The sequence below is a fragment of the Pseudoliparis swirei genome, chromosome 19, assembly GCF_029220125.1.
Source record: "Pseudoliparis swirei isolate HS2019 ecotype Mariana Trench chromosome 19, NWPU_hadal_v1, whole genome shotgun sequence".
Lineage (NCBI taxonomy): Eukaryota > Metazoa > Chordata > Actinopteri > Perciformes > Liparidae > Pseudoliparis > Pseudoliparis swirei.
This window is the reverse complement of record NC_079406.1, coordinates 651,310-678,303: the sequence shown is the minus strand read 5'-3', so window position 1 is coordinate 678,303 and position 26,994 is coordinate 651,310. Positions and strand designations below refer to the sequence as shown.

The window sequence follows — 26,994 nt, the reverse complement described above, 5'->3', positions numbered from 1 at the left end:
GTAACTAGGGCTAACTAGCGAATTAACCACAGTGTTGAGCGAGTAAAATCAGGTAAAAAAGCGTTGCGAATATTCAATTCCAACCGTTGAAATCTTTCTTTGGTAATGCAGAAGGACATGAGGTGGCTGGGCTCTCGCATAATCAAACAGGACACGATAGGAGGTCAACTTCTCCTGACCTTTAATAAGTCCCAAGATGGCCCGATTGAGATTCTGACGTCACGTGAATACCTCTATATGTTAAACATCTAATTACAAAACCTCGTTAACCAACGTTGTCGGAGCCACACACACACACTCTACATGGTTGTGATGTGTGTGTGTGTGTGTGTGTAGTGTATCCACAGGGACCTGGCAGCCCGGAACATTCTTCTGTCAGAGAGCAACATCGTGAAGATCTGTGACTTCGGCCTCGCCAGAGACATCTACAAAGACCCCGACTACGTCCGCAAGGGCAACGTACGACCTCTAGCACGAGAGCACCCCGTGTCTCCCCGTGTCTCCCTGCCTCACCCCGTGTCTCCCTGCCTCACCCCGTGTCTCCCTGCCTCACCCCATGTCTCCCCGTGTCTCCCTGCCTCACCCCGTGTCTCCCTGCCTCTCCCCGTGTCTCCCTGCCTCACCCCGTGTCTCCCTGTGTCTCCCCGTGTCTCCCTGCCTCACCCCGTGTCTCCCTGCCTCACCCCGTGTCTCCCTGTGTCTCCCTGCCTCACCCCATGTCTCCCTGTGTCTCCCCGTGTCTCCCTGTGTCTCCCTGTGTCTCCCTGTGTCTCCCCGTGTCTCCCTGCCTCACCCCATGTCTCCCCGTGTCTCCCTGCCTCACCCCGTGTCTCCCTGCCTCACCCCGTGTCTCCCTGCCTCACCCCATGTCTCCCCGTGTCTCCCTGCCTCACCCCGTGTCTCCCTGCCTCACCCCGTGTCTCCCTGCCTCACCCCGTGTCTCCCTCCCAGGCGCGCCTCCCCCTCAAGTGGATGTCTCCTGAGAGCATCTTCGACAAGCTGTACAGCAGCCAGAGCGACGTCTGGTCCTTCGGGGTCCTGCTGTGGGAGATCTTCTCCCTGGGTAGGCTCCTCCCCCCACGCCGTTACACCATGCGTGTACTAATACACGCATTAATACATTGATACTCTGACGCGCCCCTCGTCTTCCTCAGGAGCGTCTCCGTACCCGGGCGTGCAGATCGACGAAGACTTTTGCAAACGGTTGAAAGATGGCGTCCGTATGAGGGCGCCGGAGACCGCCTCCCCCGAAATGTGAGCATCTCTTCATCTTCAAGAGCGATGAAGAGTCCTGAAGTAGACCTGAGGTAGACCTGAGGTAGACCTGAGGTAGACCTGAGGTAGACCTGAGATAGACCTGAAGTAGACCTGAAGTAGACCTGAAGTAGACCTGAAGTAGACCTGAGGTAGACCTGAAGTAGACCTGAAGTAGACCTGAAGTAGACCTGAAGTAGACCTGAGGTAGACCTGAGGTAGACCTGAGGTAGACCTGAGGTAGACCTGAAGTAGACCTGAGGTAGACCTGAGGTAGACCTGAGGTAGACCTGAAGTAGACCTGAAGTAGACCTGAGGTAGACCTGAAGTAGACCTGAGGTAGACCTGAAGTAGACCTGAGGTAGACCTGAAGTAGACCTGAGGTAGACCTGAAGTAGACCTGAAGTAGACCTGAAGTAGACCTGAGGAGGACCTGAGGTAGACCTGAAGTAGACCTGAGGAGGACCTGAAGTAGACCTGAAGTAGACCTGAGGAGGACCTGAGGTAGACCTGAAGTAGACCTCAAGTAGACCTGAAGTAGACCTGAAGTAGACCTGAGGAGGACCTGAAGTAGACCTGAAGTAGACCTGAAGTAGACCTGAGGAGGACCTGAGGTAGACCTGAAGTAGACCTGAGGTAGACCTGAGGAGGACCTGAGGTAGACCTGAAGTAGACCTGAAGTAGACCTGAAGTAGACCTGAGGTAGACCTGAGGTAGACCTGAAGTAGACCTGAAGTAGACCTGAAGTAGACCTGAGGTAGACCTGAAGTAGACCTGAGGAGGACCTGAGGTAGACCTGAAGTAGACCTGAGGAGGACCTGAAGTAGACCTGAAGTAGACCTGAAGTAGACCTGAAGTAGACCTGAAGTAGACCTGAGGTAGACCTGAAGTAGACCTGAGGAGGACCTGAAGTAGACCTGAAGTAGACCTGAAGTAGACCTGAGGAGGACCTGAGGTAGACCTGAGGTAGACCTGAAGTAGACCTGAGGTAGACCTGAAGTAGACCTGAAGTAGACCTGAAGTAGACCTGAAGTAGACCTGAAGTAGACCTGAGGTAGATCTGAGGTAGACCTGAAGTAGACCTGAAGTAGACCTGAGGTAGACCTGAGGTAGACCTGAAGTAGACCTGAAGTAGACCTGAAGTAGACCTGAGGTAGACCTGAAGTAGACCTGAGGTAGACCTGAAGTAGACCTGAAGTAGACCTGAAGTAGACCTGAAGTAGACCTGAGGTAGATCTGAGGTAGACCTGAAGTAGACCTGAAGTAGACCTGAGGTAGACCTGAAGTAGACCTGAGGAGGACCTGAAGTAGACCTGAAGTAGACCTGAGGAGGACCTGAGGTAGACCTGAAGTAGACCTCAAGTAGACCTGAAGTAGACCTGAAGTAGACCTGAGGAGGACCTGAAGTAGACCTGAAGTAGACCTGAGGAGGACCTGAGGTAGACCTGAAGTAGACCTGAGGTAGACCTGAGGAGGACCTGAGGTAGACCTGAAGTAGACCTGAAGTAGACCTGAAGTAGACCTGAGGTAGACCTGAGGTAGACCTGAAGTAGACCTGAAGTAGACCTGAAGTAGACCTGAAGTAGACCTGAGGTAGACCTGAAGTAGACCTGAGGAGGACCTGAGGTAGACCTGAAGTAGACCTGAGGAGGACCTGAAGTAGACCTGAAGTAGACCTGAAGTAGACCTGAAGTAGACCTGAAGTAGACCTGAGGTAGACCTGAAGTAGACCTGAGGAGGACCTGAAGTAGACCTGAAGTAGACCTGAAGTAGACCTGAGGAGGACCTGAGGTAGACCTGAGGTAGACCTGAAGTAGACCTGAGGTAGACCTGAAGTAGACCTGAAGTAGACCTGAAGTAGACCTGAAGTAGACCTGAGGTAGATCTGAGGTAGACCTGAAGTAGACCTGAAGTAGACCTGAGGTAGACCTGAGGTAGACCTGAAGTAGACCTGAAGTAGACCTGAAGTAGACCTGAGGTAGACCTGAAGTAGACCTGAGGTAGACCTGAAGTAGACCTGAAGTAGACCTGAAGTAGACCTGAAGTAGACCTGAGGTAGATCTGAGGTAGACCTGAAGTAGACCTGAAGTAGACCTGAGGTAGACCTGAAGTAGACCTGAAGTAGACCTGAAGTAGACCTGAAGTAGACCTGAGGAGGACCTGAGGTAGACCTGAGGAGGACCTGAAGTAGACCTGAGGTAGACCTGAGGTAGACCTGAGGAGGACCTGAGGTAGACCTGAAGTAGACCTGAAGTAGACCTGAGGTAGACCTGAGGTAGACCTGAGGTAGACCTGAAGTAGACCTGAAGTAGACCTGAGGTAGACCTGAAGTAGACCTGAGGAGGACCTGAGGTAGACCTGAGGAGGACCTGAGGTAGACCTGAAGTAGACCTGAAGTAGACCTGAGGTAGACCTGAAGTAGACCTGAAGTAGACCTGAAGTAGACCTGAGGTAGACCTGAAGTAGACCTGAGGAGGACCTGAGGTAGACCTGAGGTAGACCTGAAGTAGACCTGAAGTAGATGTCGAAGGTTGGGAAAAGATGACCAGGACGGCAAAGTAAAATTCAAAATAAAGTGGATTTAATTAAGTGTGGTAGAACAAAAGTCTCAAAGACACAAAACATTTAACGTGCAGCACGGGCCTGATGGAGTCGGCTCAAAGCATCGTTCAGTAACAGACTGGAGTTCTCCAGGAGAACATGACTCTTTATATCTTTAAGAGCGTGATTAGATAATATAGATGGAGACGTCACTCGGTTTAATCTTTGTCCGTCTCATCGTTGGAGCTCAGGGTGGTCCCACCCTCTGGGCTCACGACAGCAGCACTGATTGGTTAAAACAGATGGAGGTGTTCCTGGTTTAGACTTTGAACACCTTCTGATGGAGCTCAGGGTGGTCCCACCCTCTTGGCTCACGATCTTCTCGTCATCATCATAATCAGTGTGTGTGTATGTTGTTCTCCATCTAAAGCAGGAGCTGTGCAGTTTCTTTAATATAATAGAAACTAAAAAGGCATTAAAACTATCTGTTGCTTACATAAACAAGTTCTTTGACGGTGACAGGTACGGCTCTTATTTAAATCTCAATTCTATGACTGAGCGGTCAGGATGAGGTCAGAGCCAAGGGTTGCACAGAGTTCCTGATTATCTTCCCTGTGTGGATGTGTCATCTTCTGGCCGAGGTCCAGAAGTGTTTGTTCCTACAGTATCTGTGCTTCTTATCCAGCAGTGTCAGTATGTTCCAAAACATGTGGGTGAGCATGAGTATGAGCTGTTCTCTCTGGTCAGAGCCCGAAAATGGAATCGAGTCATAGAAGGACACAAGGTTTGGTGCTTCGGGGCCTTAATGCAAAGCGAGGGACATGGGGTACTATGTATGCATTTTTATATTCTTAACATAGACCTGAGGTAGACCTGAGGAGGACCTGAGGTAGACCTGAGGAGGACCTGAGGTAGACCTGAGGAGGACCTGAGGTAGACCTGAGGAGGACCTGAGGAGGACCTGAGGTAGACCTGAAGTAGACCTGAGGTAGACCTGAAGTAGACCTGAGGAGGACCTGAAGTAGACCTGAAGTAGACCTGAGGTAGACCTGAAGTAGACCTGAGGAGGACCTGAAGTAGACCTGAAGTAGACCTGAAGTAGACCTGAAGTAGACCTGAGGAGGACCTGAAGTAGACCTGAGGTAGACCTGAGGAGGACCTGAAGTAGACCTGAGGTAGACCTGAGGTAGACCTGAAGTAGACCTGAGGTAGACCTGAAGTAGACCTGAGGTAGACCTGAAGTAGACCTGAGGTAGACCTGAGGTAGACCTGAGGTAGACCTGAAGTAGACCTGAGGTAGACCTGAAGTAGACCTGAAGTAGACCTGAGGTAGACCTGAGGTAGACCTGAAGTAGACCTGAAGTAGACCTGAGGTAGACCTGAGGTAGACCTGAGGTAGACCTGAGGTAGACCTGAAGTAGACCTGAGGTAGACCTGAAGTAGACCTGAGGTAGACCTGAAGTAGACCTGAGGTAGACCTGAGGTAGACCTGAGGTAGACCTGAAGTAGACCTGAGGTAGACCTGAAGTAGACCTGAAGTAGACCTGAGGTAGACCTGAGGTAGACCTGAAGTAGACCTGAAGTAGACCTGAGGTAGACCTGAGGTAGACCTGAAGTAGACCTGAGGTAGACCTGAGGTAGACCTGAGGTAGACCTGAGGTAGACCTGAGGTAGACCTGAAGTAGACCTGAAGTAGACCTGAAGTAGACCTGAGGTAGACCTGAAGTAGACCTGAGGTAGACCTGAAGTAGACCTGAGGAGGACCTGAAGTAGACCTGAAGTAGACCTGAAGTAGACCTGAGGTAGACCTGAGGTAGACCTGAAGTAGACCTGAGGTAGACCTGAGGTAGACCTGAGGTAGACCTGAAGTAGACCTGAGGTAGACCTGAAGTAGACCTGAGGTAGACCTGAAGTGGACCTGAAGTAGACCTGAGGTAGACCTGAAGTAGACCTGAAGAGGACCTGAAGTAGACCTGAGGATGACCTGCTGTGACGCTGCTGCCCCCTACTGGTAGATACGGCATCATGCTGGCCTGCTGGCACGGAGAGCCCAAAGAAAGACCACCCTTCCTGGCCCTGGTGCAGATCCTGGGAGACCTGCTGCAGGACAACAGCCTCCCCGTGAGTCCACGGCCAGAGGGACTTCATTCTAGCTGCAGGGCCTTGAATCCTTGAATCTTGTCTGTGGCCCTTCAGGACGGGAAGGACTACACCGCTCTGAACGGCTCACAGAGCTCCGAGGATGACGGCTTCTCGCAGGCGTCCTCACGCCCTCCATCGGAGGAGGAGCTGAGGCTGGCCTGCAACACGCTGCCCGCCAGGTACTGGCTCACCTGAGTCCCACAGCGTCACCTGAGAGGCGTCCAGTCTTCTCAGGGGGACATGACCTTCTCAGGGGGACATGACCTTCTCACAAGGACATGACCTTCTCACAAGGACATGACCTCAGGAGGACATGACCTTCTCACAAGGACATGACCTTCTCAGAGGGACATGACCTTCTCACAAGGACATGACCTTCTCAGGGGGACATGACCTTCTCACAAGGACATGACCTTCTCAGGGGGACATGACCTTCTCACGAGGACATGACCTTCTCAGGAGGACATGACCTTCTCACGAGGACATGACCTTCTCAGAGGGACATGACCTTCTCACAAGGACATGACCTTCTCAGGAGGACATGACCTTCTCAGGGGGACATGACCTTCTCAGGAGGACATGACCTTCTCACAAGGACATGACCTTCTCAGGGGGACATGACCTTCTCACGAGGACATGACCTTCTCACGAGGACATGACCTTCTCAGGGGGACATGACCTTCTCACGAGGACATGACCTTCTCAGGAGGACATGACCTTCTCACGAGGACATGACCTTCTCGTCCTCTGCAGGTACTATAACTGCGTGCCCTTTGCCGGCTGCGTGTTCCTGGGACCCTCGAAGCTCTGCCACCCCACGGTGAAGACCTTCGACGAGTTTCCTCTGGGGACGAATCCACAGAGAAGCTCTCAGGTGAGCTCCTCACCTTCAATGTGACCTTGACATGTAGTGAAGGTCACTCACCTGTAAACACATTTCACTAAATACCAAAGATAAGTCAAGCAGGTCAACCAAATGTCTCCTTCATATGTCTCCTTCACGTGATGTCTCCTTCACATGTCTCCTTCACGTGATGTCTCCTTCACGTGTCTCCTTCACATGTCTCCTTCACGTGATGTCTCCTTCATGTGTCTCCTTCACATGATGTCTCCTTGACGTGATGTCTCCTTCACATGTGTCTCCTTCACATGATGTCTCCTTCATGTGTCTCCTTCACATGATGTCTCCTTCGTGTCTCCTTCACATGATGTCTCCTTCATATGTCTCCTCCACATGATGTCTCCTTCATATGTCTCCTCCACGTGATGTCTCCTTGACGTGATGTCTCCTTCATGTGTCTCCTTGACATGATGTCTCCTTCATGTGTCTCCTTCACATGATGTCTCCTCCACGTGTCTCCTTCACATGATGTCTCCTTCACATGATGTCTCCTTCACGTGTCTCCTTCATGTCTCTCCAGGAGAACCAGACCGACAGCGGGATGGTTCTGGCCTCCGAAGAGTTTGAGAGGATTGAAGACAGAGGAGCCTCAAAAAGGTGAGTCACACAAGTCTGCGGTCCTGGACCCGGTCTGTGGTCCTGGACCCAAATCCCATGTGTTATAGGACCAGCTGGTCTTTGAGCAGTGACAGGTTCAGGGCCTCTAAAGATTGACCTCTGGGGAACCTCCTGGTTCTGTTGCAGCCGCATGGACAGCAGCAGCAGCACGGCGCCGCTCACGGCCGCCCCCGGGTCCCCGGGCCGGAGCTTCTTCAGCGGGCTGTCCGGACAGACCTTCTACAACAACGAGTACGGCCACCTGAACCGGGACGGCTTCTGCCACTTCTTCCCCCCCGACGGGCCCCGCCTGGCCTCCTCCCACGTGTAGCGCCGGAGGAGGCGTGAGCAAGAGGGACATCTGAGGGATGAAGATCAGCTACAGAGCCTCAGGAGATCATCATCTCCTCCTCGAGGCCTCCAGACCGAGAGCCACGAGCCTGAAGATCCTCCAACCAGCCACTGGGTGGCAGCATTGTGACAGGAACAAGTATTTTACAGTCACACTTATGTTATCTTTTACATGCAGTTCTTCCTTCACGTGTACAAATATGACCAGAATGGAAGAAATAAAGAAATGTATCTCGTCATTTGGTGATTACGCAATAGTGCCGGAGGTGAACCGGGATGGAGAGAAAGAGCTCATCGACGTCAGTGAGACAGGTGAACCTCACACCTGCAGCCTGGTGATGGAGGTTACTACCAGAGCCCAGTTCAGATTGAAAAGCGGTTCAAGGGTCACATTTTGAGTTTCTCTGAATACTTGAGCTTCGTGTTCCAGGTGAGAAGCGTGAAGACGACAGACAGTACTGACCCGAAACCTGAGGACCTCCAACCAATCAACACGAGGACTCATCACGGCTTCTCTGCAGCTTTACTGGAGGGAACGTGACAGGAGGCGGAGCCACCAGGGGGCGGAGCCAAGTTCTTACAAAACCAAATCCTCATTACAATGTACAACTTCCCACTCCATGAGTTCCTGTACGTGTCAAACAAACTAAATCAATCTTAGAGACTAACAGACGCTTCTCTTACAATAATTCAAAAGGATGGTAAAATAAAATATGTCATCAAACAGCATTCATGACTTGTCTCAAATGGACTGAAAAATAATCAATGATCCCTGTATTTATCAAAAATCTCTTAAAAAGTGAATTTACAAAGTAATCATGAGAGGGAGGGAGAGAGAGAGAGAGAGACAGTGATGGAGGGAGAGGCACATGCAGTGAACACCGGAGAAGGAGAACATAGGAAGTCACAGGATTCAAAATACTGTGAGACAGAAACACTTTAAACTTCCTTCAAATGATAATTCATAAACAGTGTACAGGTAGTTTAGAGCCAGTGGCATTGAACACAGGTCTGCAGGTCCGGGACCGGTCTGCAGGTCCGGGACCGGACTGAGAGTCACGATGAGGAGATGAACAAAGAGAATCAGGTAGACTTTAAATACACAGAACTCATCTCCACAGAAACAAAGAGTTCCTGAAGAGCACAGAGTCAGAAACAAAGAGTTCCTGAAGAGCAGAGAGTCAGAAACAAAGAGTTCCTGAAGAGCACAGAGTCAGAAACAAAGAGTTCCTGAAGAGCACAGAGTCAGAAACAAAGAGTTCCTGAAGAGCAGAGAGTCAGAAACAAAGAGTTCCTGAAGAGCACAGAGTCAGAAACAAAGAGTTCCTGAAGAGCAGAGAGTCAGAAACAAAGAGTTCCTGAAGAGCACAGAGTCAGAAACAAAGAGTTCCTGAAGAGCACAGAGTCAGAAACAAAGAGTTCCTGAAGAGCAGAGAGTCAGAAACAAAGAGTTCCTGAAGAGCACAGAGTTAGAAACAAAGAGTTCCTGAAGAGCACAGAGTCAGAAACAAAGAGTTCCTGAAGAGCACAGAGTCAGAAACAGAGTTCCTGAAGAGCAGAGGGGCCAGAGTCCCTGTGATGTCCAGCCTGAGAGGAGCTCAGCCTGCAGTGGATCCAGAGCCTTGAACGAAGCTCCAGGAGGATCCAGTGGATCCACTGGATCATAAATAGGATGCAGGAGTCCTCAGGACATCTTCCCGATCTGGATCTTCTTCCAGGCCTCTGAAGCCGTGAAGATACACGAGTCGATGATTCCTGCCACTGTGAACGTCCCGCCGACGATGGCGCAGATCTACAGGAAACAGGAAGTGGTGATCAGCTGTGCAGCGTGAACCATGACTCAGCACTCTGCTCAGTCCCACCCAGTCAGGAGAGATCTAAACAACTCAAAGCGAGTAACCACCGCCAGCCGCACCCGAGAGCAGGAAGCGAGGTCTCCACCCAGAGGTCAAGAGAGGAGGCGGAGCAAGAGAGAAGAATTCAGGAGGCGGAGTTACTGGTTCTTTGTTCGGAATAAAAAACAATTACTTTTTTTGTTTTTTAACTGGTCGACGCTCTTTTCCTTTCTGTGCTAAGCTAAGACAACCGTCTGCGTCGTCATGGTGACGACAGACGTCCCTCATCAGCCGTGCACCAGAACAACGAGCCGAGTGCGTGGCGATGGCTCACGCTGACCTCTGACCCCCCGTGGAGAGCGCTCACCGTGGTGATGAAGCGGTACACCGGCTGCCTCCGCTCCGTGTACTTCACTGTGATCGGACTCAGGTCGTATCGGAACCAGATGGCCGGGATGATTCTGCCCGTGTGGCTGTAGGCCACGTACTCCTGCGAGGTCACAGGTCGACATCTCATTAATCACACGCGTCACCATGACAACCGAGAGCCTCCCTGGTTTCATCCTCATCTCAGGACACCTTTCAGATCGAGTCACCGCAGCGTAATCAACGATTCATTGGAAATGAATCCTGGCTCGCTCCCGGTGATGATGTCATCCTACAATGTGTTGTGAGGTCAGTGAATTCATCTCAACGACGTCGCTCAGTTCCCCGAACAGCGTTTATGGTTTGTTGACTTCAGCCTCCCGAGGGGAGCGGTCACTTCTGGGTGAGCGCTCAACGCAACACGGACAACACCACGGGGGGGGGGGGCACCTTGTTGGCCACCGTGTACTGGTAGGAGAACCGCTGCTTGCCCGACAGGTCTTCATACACCGTGGGGACGATCTTCAGGATGTAGTCGTGTGAGGCCAGCGCTGCAACACAAGGGCCACGTGAGACAAGAACACCGGGCCCCTGGAGTCCTGGGGCTCCACAGGGGGTCCGGCCCCCCGCGGTGAGGCCCTACGTACCGTTAGAGGACAGCCGGTCAGCCCCTCCCAGCGCGTTGAAGGCTCCTTGTATCTTCTGCACCTGCGTGACAAGAGCAGACGGTCAGCCTGCAGGTGACCCGTTACCACGGAGACGGTGCCCACCTGCAGCTTCTCTCCAAAGGACAACTTGTGGATGTGGTGGGTCATGTCCGGACTCTGGGGCTGAGCTGTGGCGCTGTGCGTCGACACGTGGAAGTTCCCTGGTACCTGCGCACACACACACACACACACACACACACACACACACACACAGAGTCAGAAACCGACTGGCCCTCCATGCAGACCAGCCGTGTAGAGCTCATACAGTGTGTGTGTGACCTTGTTGATGGTGAACTCTCCCTCAAAGCGACAGCCCTCTCCCTGGTTCACAGGGATCTTCATGGAGTTGTCGATGTGACCGACCTCATGGCGACCCATCTCGTCCTGGATGTCCAGACCCACCACTGAGGAGACAGAGATGGAGAGATGTACGGTTCCACGCTCGTTCTACTTTTAATTATTCAAACAATAGAATCATCTCTTAATTGTCTTTAATCATTTGTTAAAACTAACATTTAGTTTTTCTATGATTAATTCATTATTTCTGATTTATAACAAATTTCTGTTTCTTTCGCAATTTTGGAAAATAATCTTGAACTTTGATTTAAATCAGATTAAAAAACTATAAACACTGAAGTTCAAAGTTCTCACCAACAACATGAATACATGTCAACAAACAAGCAGATAAACCCCGTGTGTAAAACCTGTTATAAAGTTATTTTGGGTTATTACAAGCAGCTTAGCCATGAAGTCACAAAGACCTGCAGCAGCTGTTCCATGATCCTCTGAGTGCTCATGAAGAACATCAAAGACGTGGACATTAACTCGGGAAGCGTTCCAGTCCTCCCAGCTGCCGAGTGGTGGGACCAGTGGAGCTCAGGAGACTTTAGATGCTGCACCAACAGACCTCACACAGCTCCACATGGCGGAGCTCAGAGTCACGAAGAGACCCGGAGGCGGAGCTCCTCCTCCTCTACAGGGCAGAGAGGACTCTGAGGCCTGGAGGCAGAGCCCCTCCTCCTCTACAGGGCAGAGAGGACTCTGAGGCCTGGAGGCGGAGCCCCTCCTCCTCTACAGGGCAGAGAGGACTCTGAGGCCTGGAGGCGGAGCCCCTCCTCCTCTACAGGACAGAGAGGACTCTGAGGCCTGGAGGCGGAGCCCCTCCTCCTCTACAGGGCAGAGAGGACTCTGAGGCCTGGAGGCGGAGCCCCTCCTCCTCTACAGGACAGAGAGGACTCTGAGGCCTGGAGGCAGAGCCCCTCCTCCTCTACAGGGCAGAGGACTCTGAGGCCTGGAGGCAGAGCCCCTCCTCCTCTACAGGGCAGAGAGGACTCTGAGGCCTGGAGGTGGAGCCCCTCCTCCTCTACAGGGCAGAGAGGACTCTGAGGCCTGGAGGCGGAGCCCCTCCTCCTCTACAGGGCAGAGAGGACTCTGAGGCCTGGAGGCGGAGCTCCACCTCCTCTACAGGGCAGAGAGGACTCTGAGGCCTAGAGGCCTGGGGGCGGAGGCAGCACGGAGCTTTACTTCCTCGTGAGTCTCTCGGGAATCATTCATCTTTGTATTTAGCGCCGTCAGATAAAGCATCAAAACACCCAGGAGAGCAGAGCGGTGATGTAGGGTGGTGTACGTGGTGTAATGTGGTGTATATTATGGAATACTCACAATCACAGTGTAAGTGTGGCAAACTGATGTTTAAACTCACTTCTATCTTCCCTCCACTGTCTTTATCGGGGTCGTCCACATACAGCTCATTGACTCTGAGGACAGAGGACAGGCTGGAGTTACAGACCACACACTGCCCTGAGCCCATGAGCAACACACTGCCCTGAGCCCATGAGCAACACACGCTGGCCACATGTCCAGATACCTACAGCTCTGTGGCGATGAAGCCCGTCAGCTCAGACAGGAAGAGGAAGAGGATGAAGAAGCAGCAGAGGATGGAAACTGAGGAGGAGAAAGTCAGAATGGATCTCGCTCAACGACTTTTATCTCACATTAAACTTAACAAGGGAGGAGCAGCTCCTCAGGGAGACGCAGGGAGGACCAGCAGCTCCTCAAGGAGGACCAGCAGCTCCTCAAGGAGGACCAGCAGCTCCTCAAGGAGGACCAGCAGCTCCTCAGGGAGACGCAGGGAGGACCAGCAGCTCCTCAGGGAGACGCAGGGAGGACCAGCAGCTCCTCAAGGAGGACCAGCAGCTCCTCAGGGAGACGCAGGGAGGACCGGCAGCTCCTCAAGGAGGACCAGCAGCTCCTCAGGGAGACGCAGGGAGGACCAGCAGCTCCTCAGGGAGGACCAGCAGCTCCTCAAGGAGGACCAGCAGCTCCTCAAGGAGACGCAGGGAGGACCAGCAGCTCCTCAGGGAGGACCAGCAGCTCCTCAGGGAGACGCAGGGAGGACCAGCAGCTCCTCAAGGAGGACCAGCAGCTCCTCAAGGAGACGCAGGGAGGACCAGCAGCTCCTCAGGGAGGACCAGCAGCTCCTCAGGGAGACGCAGGGAGGACCAGCAGCTCCTCAAGGAGGACCAGCAGCTCCTCAGGGAGACGCAGGGAGGACCAGCAGCTCCTCAGGGAGGCGCAGGGAGCACCAGCAGCTCCTCAAGGAGGACCAGCAGCTGCCGGTTCACTTCCTGTGTCAGCTGACCCGACACGCCGCCAGGCGACCAGGAGGAATGTGGAGTCACCGATCCGGTGCGACGAGCTCGCGGCGCCCAGCTGGTGAGGCGTGTTCACGTGGCAACCGTCTCCATGGAGCTGGTCACGTGACCTCCTGGCTGGTTGCATAATGGCTCACGGGGAGTGTCACTGTGACGCATCGCTCACAGGAGGAACCCTGGAGGTGGATCACCAAAGACCAGCTCCACGCTAACCCGATGAAGACGAGAGCTTCAGGCCTCCAGTCGCTGATGAAGAGGGCTCTTCTTCCAACAGAAAGCTTGTGAACCAGACCGGAAAATATTCAGTAGGTCCTGGAACGCTCTGGAAACCACAGCTACAGAGGGAACGCCGTGAAGAACGTTACCTTAAGAGGGAATGTGGCCCTAAAACAACCAGACCCTCAGACCCTGTGGTGGAGACAGGAAGGGCGTTGAACAGGAAGGACTTCCATCCCTTTCCTCCTGTGTATCTTTAGCCCATTCTCTCCTCCGTCAGCCAGGAAAGTGTTTATAACTCGTTTAAAACACATTTATAACACATTCATAACTGTTTATAATTCATCACATACAGCGCTGCTCATCGCTCATCGGTTGGTTCTGGTCATCAGCTCTCAGAGGAACGACCAATCCTCCTCGATGAGTCATCAGCTGTTGACCTCAGTGAGTAATCAATACTTCTTGATTACCCAACGTTCATCCTGATGACGCAGCACGACTCGTGACCTCAGGTGACATCAACATTCCTACATGGAGTCTACAGCAGGTACTACCGTGTACTATCGTGTACTGTCTGTGTACTACATCCCCATGAGGACCAGTGGTTGACCCTACATCCCCATGAGGACCAGTGGTTGACCCTACATCCCCCTGAGGACCAGTGGTTGACCCTACATCCCCCTGAGGACCAGTGGTTGACCCTACATCCCCATGAGGACCAGTGGTTGACCCTACATCCCCCTGAGGACCAGTGGTTGACCCTACATCCCCATGAGGACCAGTGGTTGACCCTACATCCCCATGATGACCAGTGGTTGACCCTACATCCTCCTGAGGACCAGTGGTTGACCCTACATCACCATGAGGACCAGTGGTTGACCCTACATCCCCATGAGGACCAGTGGTTGACCCTACATCCCCATGAGGACCAGTGGTTGACCCGACATCCCCCTGAGGACCAGTGGTTGACCCTACATCCCCATGAGGACCAGTGGTTGACCCTACATCCCCATGAGGACCAGTGGTTGACCCTACATCCCCCTGAGGACCAGTGGTTGACCCTACAGCCCCCTGAGGACCAGTGGTTGACCCTACAGCCCCCTGAGGACCAGTGGTTGACCCTACATCCCCATGAGGACCAGTGGTTGACCCTACATCCCCCTGAGGACCAGTGGTTGACCCTACATCCCCCTGAGGACCAGTGGTTGACCCTACATCCCCCTGAGGACGAGTGGTTGACCCTACATCCCCCTGAGGACCAGTGGTTGACCCTACATCCTCCTGAGGACCAGTGGTTGACCCTACATCCCCCTGAGGACCAGTGGTTGACCCTACATCCCCATGAGGACGAGTGGTTGACCCTACATCCCCCTGAGGACCAGTGGTTGACCCTACATCCCTCTGAGGACCAGTGGTTGACCCTACATCCCCTGAGGACCAGTGGTTGACCCTACATCCCCATGAGGACCAGTGGTTGACCCTACATCCCCCTGAGGACCAGTGGTTGACCCTACATCCCCATGAGGACCAGTGGTTGACCCTACATCCCCCTGAGGACCAGTGGTTGACCCTACATCCCCATGAGGACCAGTGGTTGACCCTACATCCCCCTGAGGACCAGTGGTTGACCCTACATCCCCCTGAGGACCAGTGGTTGACCCTACATCCCCATGAGGACCAGTGGTTGACCCTACATCCCCCTGAGGACCAGTGGTTGACCCTACATCCCCCTGTGGACCAGTGGTTGACCCTACATCCCCCTGAGGACCAGTGGTTGACCCGACATACCCCTGAGGACCAGTGGTTGACCCTACATCCCCATGAGGACCAGTGGTTGACCCTACATCCCCCTGAGGACCAGTGGTTGACCCTACATCCCCCTGAGGACCAGTGGTTGACCCTACATCCCCATGAGGACCAGTGGTTGACCCTACATCACCCTGAGGACCAGTGGTTGACCCTACATCCCCATGAGGACCAGTGGTTGACCCTACATCACCCTGAGGACCAGTGGTTGACCCTACATCCCCCTGAGGACCAGTGGTTGACCCTACATCCCCATGAGGACCAGTGGTTGACCCTACATCCCCCTGAGGACCAGTGGTTGACCCTACATCCCCATGAGGACCAGTGGTTGACCCTACATCCCCCTGAGGACCAGTGGTTGACCCTACATCCCCATGAGGACCAGTGGTTGACCCTACATCCCCCTGAGGACCAGTGGTTGACCCTACATCCCCCTGAGGACCAGTGGTTGACCCTACATCCCCATGAGGACCAGTGGTTGACCCTACATCCCCCTGAGGACCAGTGGTTGACCCTACATCCCCCTGAGGACCAATGGTTGACCCTACATCCCCATGAGGACCAGTGGTTGACCCTACATCCCCCTGAGGACCAGTGGTTGACCCTACATCCCCCTGAGGACCAGTGGTTGACCCGACATACCCCTGAGGACCAGTGGTTGACCCTACATCCCCCTGAGGACCAGTGGTTGACCCTACATCCCCCTGAGGACCAGTGGTTGACCCTACATCCCCATGAGGACCAGTGGTTGACCCTACATCCCCATGATGACCAGTGGTTGACCCTACATCCCCCTGATGACCAGTGGTTGACCCTACATCCTCCTGAGGACCAGTGGTTGACCCTACATCCCCATGAGGACCAGTGGTTGACCCTACATCCCCCTGAGGACCAGTGGTTGACCCTACATTCCCATGAGGACCAGTGGTTGACCCTACATCCCCCTGAGGACCAGTGGTTGACCCTACATCCCCCTGAGGACCAGTGGTTGACCCTACATCCCCATGAGGACGAGTGGTTGACCCTACATCCCCCTGAGGACCAGTGGTTGACCCTACATCCCCCTGAGGACCAGTGGTTGACCCTACATCCACCTGAGGACCAGTGGTTGACCCTACATCCCCTGAGGACCAGTGGTTGACCCTACATCCCCCTGAGGACCAGTGGTTGACCCTACATCCCCATGAGGACCAGTGGTTGACCCTACATCCCCCTGAGGACCAGTGGTTGACCCTACATCCCCATGAGGACCAGTGGTTGACCCTACATCCCCCTGAGGACCAGTGGTTGACCCTACATCCCCCTGAGGACCAGTGGTTGACCCTACATCCCCATGAGGACCAGTGGTTGACCCTACATCCCCCTGAGGACCAGTGGTTGACCCTACATCCCCATGAGGACCAATGGTTGACCCTACATCCCCCTGAGGACCAGTGGTTGACCCTACATCCCCATGAGGACCAGTGGTTGACCCTACATCCCCCTGAGGACCAGTGGTTGACCCTACATCCCCCTGAGGACCAGTGGTTGACCCTACATCCCCCTGAGGACCAGTGGTTGACCCTACATCCCCCTGAGGACCAGTGGTTGACCCTACATCCCCATGAGGACCAGTGGTTGACCCTACATCCCCTTGAGGACCAGTGGTTGACCCTACATCCCCCTGAGGACCAGTGGTTGACCCTACATCCCCATGAGGACCAGTGGTTGACCCTACATCCCCATGATGACCAGTGGTTGACCCTACATCCTCCTGAGGACCAGTGGTTGACCCTACATCACCATGAGGACCAGTGGTTGACCCTACATCCCCATGAGGACCAGTGGTTGACCCTACATCCCCATGAGGACCAGTGGTTGACCCGACATCCCCCTGAGGACCAGTGGTTGACCCTACATCCCCATGAGGACCAGTGGTTGACCCTACATCCCCATGAGGACCAGTGGTTGACCCTACATCCCCCTGAGGACCAGTGGTTGACCCTACAGCCCCCTGAGGACCAGTGGTTGACCCTACAGCCCCCTGAGGACCAGTGGTTGACCCTACATCCCCATGAGGACCAGTGGTTGACCCTACATCCCCCTGAGGACCAGTGGTTGACCCTACATCCCCCTGAGGACCAGTGGTTGACCCTACATCCCCCTGAGGACGAGTGGTTGACCCTACATCCCCCTGAGGACCAGTGGTTGACCCTACATCCCCCTGAGGACCAGTGGTTGACCCTACATCCCCCTGAGGACCAGTGGTTGACCCTACATCCCCATGAGGACGAGTGGTTGACCCTACATCCCCCTGAGGACCAGTGGTTGACCCTACATCCCTCTGAGGACCAGTGGTTGACCCTACATCCCCCTGAGGACCAGTGGTTGACCCTACATCCCCATGAGGACCAGTGGTTGACCCTACATCCCCATGAGGACCAGTGGTTGACCCTACATCCCCCTGAGGACCAGTGGTTGACCCTACATCCCCATGAGGACCAGTGGTTGACCCTACATCCCCCTGAGGACCAGTGGTTGACCCTACATCCCCCTGAGGACCAGTGGTTGACCCTACATCCCCATGAGGACCAGTGGTTGACCCTACATCCCCCTGAGGACCAGTGGTTGACCCTACATCCCCCTGTGGACCAGTGGTTGACCCTACATCACCCTGAGGACCAGTGGTTGACCCTACATCCCCATGAGGACCAGTGGTTGACCCTACATCACCCTGAGGACCAGTGGTTGACCCTACATCCCCATGAGGACCAGTGGTTGACCCTACATCACCCTGAGGACCAGTGGTTGACCCTACATCCCCCTGAGGACCAGTGGTTGACCCTACATCCCCATGAGGACCAGTGGTTGACCCTACATCCCCCTGAGGACCAGTGGTTGACCCTACATCCCCATGAGGACCAGTGGTTGACCCTACATCCCCCTGAGGACCAGTGGTTGACCCTACATCCCCATGAGGACCAGTGGTTGACCCTACATCCCCTGAGGACCAGTGGTTGACCCTACATCCCCTGAGGACCAGTGGTTGACCCTACATCCCCATGAGGACCAGTGGTTGACCCTGCATCCCCTGAGGACCAGTGGTTGACCCTACATCCCCCTGAGGACCAATGGTTGACCCTACATCCCCATGAGGACCAGTGGTTGACCCTACATCCCCCTGAGGACCAGTGGTTGACCCTACATCCCCCTGAGGACCAGTGGGTGTCCCGACATACCCTGAGGACCAGTGGTTGACCCTACATCCCCCTGAGGACCAGTGGTTGACCCTACATCCCCCTGAGGACCAGTGGTTGACCCTACATCCCCATGAGGACCAGTGGTTGACCCTACATCCCCATGATGACCAGTGGTTGACCCTACATCCCCCTGATGACCAGTGGTTGACCCTACATCCTCCTGAGGACCAGTGGTTGACCCTACATCCCCATGAGGACCAGTGGTTGACCCTACATCCCCCTGAGGACCAGTGGTTGACCCTACATTCCCATGAGGACCAGTGGTTGACCCTACATCCCCCTGAGGACCAGTGGTTGACCCTACATCCCCCTGAGGACCAGTGGTTGACCCTACATCCCCATGAGGACGAGTGGTTGACCCTACATCCCCCTGAGGACCAGTGGTTGACCCTACATCCCCCTGAGGACCAGTGGTTGACCCTACATCCCCCTGAGGACCAGTGGTTGACCCTACATCCCCATGAGGACCAGTGGTTGACCCTACATCCCCCTGAGGACCAGTGGTTGACCCTACATCCCCATGAGGACCAGTGGTTGACCCTACATCCCCCTGAGGACCAGTGGTTGACCCTACATCCCCATGAGGACCAGTGGTTGACCCTACATCCCCCTGAGGACCAGTGGTTGACCCTACATCCCCCTGAGGACCAGTGGTTGACCCTACATCCCCATGAGGACCAGTGGTTGACCCTACATCCCCCTGAGGACCAGTGGTTGACCCTACATCCCCATGAGGACCAATGGTTGACCCTACATCCCCCTGAGGACCAGTGGTTGACCCTACATCCCCATGAGGACCAGTGGTTGACCCTACATCCCCCTGAGGACCAGTGGTTGACCCTACATCCCCCTGAGGACCAGTGGTTGACCCTACATCCCCATGAGGACCAGTGGTTGACCCTACATCCCCTTGAGGACCAGTGGTTGACCCTACATCCCCCTGAGGACCAGTGGTTGACCCTACATCCCCCTGAGGACCAGTGGTTGACCCGACATACCCCTGAGGACCAGTGGTTGACCCTACATCCCCATGAGGACCAGTGGTTGACCCTACATCCCCATGAGGACCAGTGGTTGACCCTACATCCCCATGAGGACCAGTGGTTTACCCTACATCCCCCTGAGGACCAGTGGTTGACCCTACATCCCCCTGAGGACCAGTGGTTGACCCTACATCCCCCTGAGGACCAGTGGTTGACCCTACATCCCCCTGAGGACCAGTGGTTGACCCTACATCCCCCTGATGACCAGTGGTTGACCCTACATCCCCATGAGGACCAGTGGTTTACCCTACATCCCCCTGAGGACCAGTGGTTGACCCTACATCCCCCTGAGGACCAGTGGTTGACCCTACATCCCCCTGAGGACCAGTGGTTGACCCTACATCCCCCTGAGGACCAGTGGTTGACCCTACATCCCCATGAGGACCAGTGGTTGACCCTACATCCCCATGAGGACCAGTGGTTGACCCTACATCCCCATGAGGACCAGTGGTTCAAGAGGAGCTCATCATGTGGTGCAGGACTACTCACTGAAGGCTCCCGTGTACGTGGGCTGGGTGAGATCTTTGGGAACTTTCCTGTAGATATCAAATCTGTGTGAGAGAGAGAGAGAGTAAACACGACGCACTGAGAAGAGAAGAACACTCTGTACCCAGAAAGACGTGAAATTACGAAAGAGTGGTGGAATGTTAGCTCTGGACCACCGCCATCATACACAGGTCCACACACACACACACACACACTGTACGGGGTAACACACACACACTGTAGTTCTGAGCCAGAATGAAAATTAAACCTTTAACTGGACATTTTCACACCAATGTGTGTGAATCAGAAGCGAAGGAGGAAGTGTGTGTGTGTGTGTATGTGTGTGTTCTTGCGCATGTCCTTTTTGGGCAGTGAAACATTCTTTACCCCAAACTTCATCATCGTTGACCGACCCCACCCTCTTCCTCTCCCTCTCCCTCTCTTCCTTCCTCCCTCTCTTTCTTTCTTCTCTTGTCTCCCTCTCTCTTCATTCACATCTGTTTGCGTTTCTGGCAGGAAGTGGGAGGGAGAGCTTCTCGTCACTCCTTTGTTTTGGTCTGCCGCTCAGACCCCTGGAGGGGGCTTCAGGGAGGGGGGGAGGGCTTCAGGGAGGGGGGGCGGGCGGGCTTCAGGGAGGCTCAGAGTAACTTCCAGAGGGAAGGGCTCCTTCCTCGCATCGTCTCCACCCAGACACAGAGCTGACCTCCTGACCTCCTGAGGGTCTGTAGCTTTGTTGATGTCCACGCGTCGGACATTATTCACACATGCTCACCTGTGAAGCGAACATGTGACCCCCGTTGCCATGGCAACTCTGTTTGGACTCCACAGTGCTCCGGTTTGGTGAGGAAATGAAACCTTAAGGTGAGACACTGAGTTCACCAGACACACACACCGTGTGTGACATCTACACGTCGCCGTGCTCCTTCAGCCCTAGTGGTGAACTCCGGGGTCACACACACTTATTTTTAGCCGTCGATGCTATATCTGAATACGAGCGAGGAAACTCAATCTCATCGTCCGGCCCTTTGCAACGTGAGCTGGAGACTTTAAAAATAGTGTCAGAAGGATGTAACTGTACATCTGTTCCCCGTCTGGTCAGACTCTGAATTACACCTGAAGGACATTACGACATCACCGTGTTGGAAGAGTGGACCACTTTAAAATGACTGAAAGGCATCAACTATTCACGGTCATGGAATACTCCATGTTTCACTCTTTCATGAATACTGATGCTACTCTGATGCTACTGTTATGCTACTCTGATGCTACTGTGATGCTACTGTTATACTACTCTGATGCTACTGTGATGCTACTCTGATGCTACTGTTATACTACTCTGATGCTAATGTGATGCTACTCTGATGCTAATGTGATGCTACTCTGATGCTACTGTGATGCTACTGTGATGCTACTCTGATGCTAATGTGATGCTACTCTGATGCTAATGTGATTCTACTCTGATGCTACTGTTATACTACTGTTATACTACTATGATGCTACTCTGATACTACTCTGATGCTAATGTGATGCTACTGTGATGCTACTCTGATGCTACTGTGATGCTACTCTGATGCTAATGTGATGCTACTCTGATGCTACTGTTATACTACTGTTATACTACTATGATGCTACTCTGATGCTACTGTGATACTACTCTGATGCTAATGTGATGCTACTGTTATACTACTCTGATGCTACTGTGATGCTACTCTGATGCTACTGTTATACTACTCTGATGCTAATGTGATGCTACTGTTATACTACTCTGATGCTACTGTGATGCTACTCTGATGCTACTGTTATACTACTCTGATGCTACTGTGATGCTACTCTGATGCTACTGTGATGCTACTCTTGAGGTTCGGGTCCTGGTGTTTGTAATTTCCTGGATGACAGTGAACACACCTCCTCCTGTGTTGCTGGTGAGGACATGCTGTCCCTGCAGCGCTGTGTTGACACCGCTCAGCCGACGCCTCTCATGAGTCACGAGTTCATCCCGGTTCACGTGGTGACGAGCAGAAGCAGAGCGGATGTTTGTGATGAAGGTTCTTCAACTTCAGAGCGCTGGAGGCCTCGAGGAGGCTTCAGCCCCCGTCAGTCAAACCTCTGAACTACAAGACATGTCCGGTTACTGAAGTCATGACCTAGTTAAACACATGACAGCTTCAGGTAAACACAGACACACCTGTCTGAGTCAATCAAAGCCTTTTAGTCACTCAGCGCATCAGTGTTAATATAACCTTCATCTATTCTGCTCAGGAGAAACATTCCAGAGCCACAAGATCCAGCTCCAGGTTATTGAGTGTCACCATGTCAGCCTTAGAGTCTTCAGTCTCAGTGTTGGTCAGAACTCGTGTTCATCAGAGGAAGCCTGGTCAGAGCGGACGTGAACAAAACTCTGTTGATGATAGTCAGGTGTTGTTTTTTTAAGATGGTTGCTTTATGGAAGGAAATTATGTTTTAAACTAATATGTTTACTACATTTTAAAGATGATGACCTCATACATCATGCACTACTGTAGTGACCCCATGATGACCTCATACATCATGCACTACTGTAGTGACCTCATGATGACCTCATGATGCCCTCATACATCATGCACTACTGTAGTGACCCCATGATGACCTCATACATCATGCACTACTGTAGTGACCCCATGATGACCTCATACATCATGCACTACTGTAGTGACCTCATGATGACCTCATGATGCCCTCATACATCATGCACTACTGTAGTGACCCCATGATGACCTCATACATCATGCACTACTGTAGTGACCTCATGATGACCCCATGATGACCTCATACATCAGGCACTACTGTAGTGACCCCATGATGACCTCATACATCATGCACTACTGTAGTGACCTCATGATGACCTCATGATGCCCTCATACATCATGCACTACTGTAGTGACCCCATGATGACCTCATACATCATGCACTACTGTAGTGACCCCATGATGACCTCATACATCAGGCACTACTGTAGTGACCACATGATGACCTCATACATCATGCACTACTGTAGTGACCCCATGATGACCTCATACATCAGGCACTACTGTAGTGACCACATGATGACCTCATGATGACCTCATACATCATGCACTACTGTAGTGACCTCATGATGACCTCATACATCAGGCACTACTGTAGTGACCACATGATGACCCCATGATGACCTCATACATCATGCACTACTGTAGTGACCCCATGATGACCTCATACATCAGGCACTACTGTAGTGACCACATGATGACCTCATGATGACCTCATACATCATGCACTACTGTAGTGACCTCATGATGACCTCATACATCAGGCACTACTGTAGTGACCACATGATGACCTCATGATGACCTCATACATCATGCACTACTGTAGTGACCTCATGATGACCTCATACATCAGGCACTACTGTAGTGACCACATGATGACCTCATGATGACCTCATACATCAGGCACTACTGTAGTGACCCCATGATGACCTCATACATCATGCACTACTGTAGTGACCTCATGATGCCCTCATACATCATGCACTACTGTAGTGACCCCATGATGACCTCATACATCAGGCACTACTGTAGTGACCCCATGATGACCTCATACATCAGGCACTACTGTAGTGACCCCATGATGACCTCATGATGCCCTCATACATCATGCACTACTGTAGTGACCCCATGATGACCTCATACATCAGGCACTACTGTAGTGACCCCATGATGACCCCATACATCAGGCACTACTGTAGTGACCCCATGATGACCTCATGATGCCCTCATACATCATGCACTACTGTAGTGACCCGATGATGACCTCATACATCATGCACTACTGTAGTGACCTCATGATGCCCTCATACATCATGCACTACTGTAGTGACCCCATGATGCCCTCATACATCAGGCACTACTGTAGTGACCACATGATGACCCCATGACACAACCCTCAGACATCATGCACTACTGTAGTGACCTCATGATGCCCTCATACATCATGCACTACTGTAGTGACCCCATGATGACCTCATACATCATGCACTACTGTAGTGACCCGATGATGACCTCATACATCATGCACTACTGTAGTGACCTCATGATGCCCTCATACATCATGCACTACTGTAGTGACCCCATGATGCCCTCATACATCAGGCACTACTGTAGTGACCCCATGATGACCTCATACATCAGGCACTACTGTAGTGACCCCATGATGACCTCATACATCAGGCACTACTGTAGTGACCCCATGATGACCTCATGATGCCCTCATACATCATGCACTACTGTAGTGACCCGATGATGACCTCATACATCAGGCACTACTGTAGTGACCTCATGATGCCCTCATACATCATGCACTACTGTAGTGACCCGATGATGACCTCATACATCAGGCACTACTGTAGTGACCACATGATGAACCCTACATCATGCACTACTGTAGTGACCCGATGATGACCTCATACATCAGGCACTACTGTAGTGACCACATGATGACCCCATGACACAACCCTCAGACATCATGCACCTCATAGTGACCTCACTGCTCATTGGTCCTTTCAGAAGGGAGCGCTCCATTAGTCCTATAAGGGAGAGCGCCATTGGTCCTATAAGGGAGCGCTCCATTGGTCCTATAAGGGAGCGCTCCATTAGTCCTATAAGGGAGAGCGCCATTGGTCCTATAAGGGAGCGCTCCATTGGTCCTATAAGGGAGAGCGCCATTGGTCCTATAAGGGAGCGCTCCATTGGTCCTATAAGGGAGCGCTCCATTGGTCCTATAAATATAAATAAATATACACTTTTATTAATCCCCAAGGGGAAATTAGTTCTCTGCATTTAACCCATCCTTAGTTATTAAGGAGCAGTGGTCCTATAAGGGAGAGCGCCATTGGTCCTATAAGGGAGCGCTCCATTGGTCCTATAAGAGAGAGCGCCATTGGTCCTATAAGGGAGAGCGCCATTGGTCCTATAAGGGAGCGCTCCATTGGTCCTATAAGGGAGAGCGCCATTGGTCCTATAAGGGAGCGCCCATTGGTCCTATAAGGGAGCGCCCATTGGTCCTATAAGGAGAGCCCATTGGTCCTATAAGGGAGAGCCCATTGGTCCTATAAGGAGCGCCCATTGGTCCTATAAGGGAGGCCCATTGGTCCTATAAGGGAGCGCTCCATTGGTCCTATAAGGGAGCGCACCATTGGTCCTATAAGGGAGCGCTCCATTGGTCCTATAAGGGAGCGCTCCATTGGTCCTATAAGGGAGCGCTCCATTGGTCCTATAAGGGAGAGCGCCATTGGTCCTATAAGGAGCGCCCATTGGTCCTATAAGGAGCGCCCATTGGTCCTATAAGGGAGCGCCCATTGGTCCTATAAGGGAGCGCCATTGGTCCTATAAGGAGCGCTCCATTGGTCCTATAAGGGAGCGCACCATTGGTCCTATAAGGGAGCGCTCCATTGGTCCTATAAGGGAGCGCTCCATTGGTCCTATAAGGGAGAGCGCCATTGGTCCTATAAGGGAGCGCTCCATTGGTCCTATAAGGGAGCGCACCATTGGTCCTATAAGGGAGCGCTCCATTGGTCCTATAAGGGAGCGCTCCATTGGTCCTATAAGGGAGCGCCATTGGTCCTATAAGGGAGAGCGCCATTGGTCCTATAAGGGAGAGCGCCATTGGTCCTATAAGGGAGAGCGCCATTGGTCCTATAAGGGAGAGCGCCATTGACAGCTTCACCTGCCTGTAGGTGTGACAGCTTCTGGTCAGGTGCATTCTGGGTGTTTGTCGTGTGTTTTGGTGGCTCATGAATCTGAGTGTCACCCTGGTGGTGGATGTTGGTAGTGGCGCTGAGGGGAGGCCGTCACGCCTGTTTCCTTGATGAGCTGCATGAATGAAACCCACCCAGACTACTCTAGTAGGATGACGTCGTCTGCACATGCGCAGACGGGAACCAGAGCATCACTCCGCCGGCTGCAACACAAACTCTGCGCCCCGCGCCACAAAGTAGTCCATTCATGCTGAACCCCCACCGAGACAACCGGGACTCTACCGGTCATTCACCCGCCGCTCACCGCCCGCCGCCACCGGCCCGCCGCACCGGAACCACCGGGAGCTCCGTACTCACCTCCTCACATCGAAAGGCATGATGTCGGCTCGGTAGACGGTCACGCGACGGGCTCACTCTGCTCACCGCCACCGGTTGTTCATCGGTACCGGGCTGACGTCAGCTTAGTACGCTTTGCAGAAGCCGATTGGCTGAAATATACTTCCGGTTCGCGTTGATTCTACTTCCTGTTGCAACGTTTTGTTTTTGTAATCAGTTTTATGGCTCGTGTTAATACACGTTGGTTTAAATCTATCTACTATTAAAAACAGTATAATAGAAGCAAATACTTTTTAAAGGTTTAATAATTGAGATTGTTTTACTATTTGAATTACCTATATATATAAATATATATATATATCCATATATATGTATATATATACACATATAAATTAATTAATATATAAATACACATATATACACATATATACATGATATATATACACACACATAGGTAATATATATAAATATATATATAATAATATATAAATATATATATATATATTTATACACATATATACATGATAAATATAGATACACATAGGTAATATGTATATCTATATATATATTGTATATATATATACACATATATATTTATATATGTATTCATATATGTATATAAAAAAGAAAAATTGTCCTGAAGGTCCTGATGGCATCAGCCCTAGGGTCCTAAAGACCTGTGCCACCCAGCTGTCTGGTGTCCTGCAGCGCCTCTTCAACCTCAGCCTGAGGCTGGGGGAGGTCCCGGTG

The 26,994-nt window shown here is 52.4% G+C and overlaps 2 protein-coding genes across 4 annotated transcripts in view; one reads left to right on the top strand and one right to left on the bottom strand.

Moving 5' to 3' along the window:
* The window catches only part of flt4 (fms related receptor tyrosine kinase 4), a 44,549-nt gene extending 36,524 nt beyond the window's left edge, over positions 1-8,025 (top strand). For both annotated transcript variants that reach the window (XM_056439203.1, XM_056439202.1), the window contains exons 23-30: positions 337-459; positions 952-1,063; positions 1,155-1,254; positions 5,811-5,916; positions 5,992-6,116; positions 6,691-6,811; positions 7,359-7,435; positions 7,583-8,025. In XM_056439203.1, coding sequence (XP_056295178.1) covers positions 337-459; positions 952-1,063; positions 1,155-1,254; positions 5,811-5,916; positions 5,992-6,116; positions 6,691-6,811; positions 7,359-7,435; positions 7,583-7,766 — 948 coding nt within the window. In that variant the 3' untranslated portion in view covers positions 7,767-8,025. The remainder of the gene's footprint in view (positions 1-336; positions 460-951; positions 1,064-1,154; positions 1,255-5,810; positions 5,917-5,991; positions 6,117-6,690; positions 6,812-7,358; positions 7,436-7,582) is intronic.
* A 270-nt stretch (positions 8,026-8,295) lies between these two features.
* On the bottom strand, positions 8,296-26,372 carry ergic1 (endoplasmic reticulum-golgi intermediate compartment 1). Of its 2 annotated transcripts, XM_056439208.1 has the most exons (10): positions 26,266-26,372; positions 20,142-20,203; positions 12,566-12,638; positions 12,357-12,451; positions 10,974-11,098; positions 10,758-10,862; positions 10,635-10,695; positions 10,438-10,538; positions 9,989-10,111; positions 8,296-9,578 (listed from the first exon to the last, which is right to left on the bottom strand). In XM_056439208.1, the coding sequence occupies exons 1-10, from the start codon at positions 26,283-26,285 to the stop codon at positions 9,471-9,473; spliced, it is 873 nt and encodes a 290-aa protein (XP_056295183.1). In that variant the 5' UTR covers positions 26,286-26,372; the 3' UTR covers positions 8,296-9,470. The 2 variants fall into 2 exon arrangements, with proteins under 2 accessions (XP_056295183.1, XP_056295184.1); XM_056439209.1 differs by lacking the exon at positions 9,989-10,111.
* Positions 26,373-26,994: the final 622 nt, after the last annotated feature.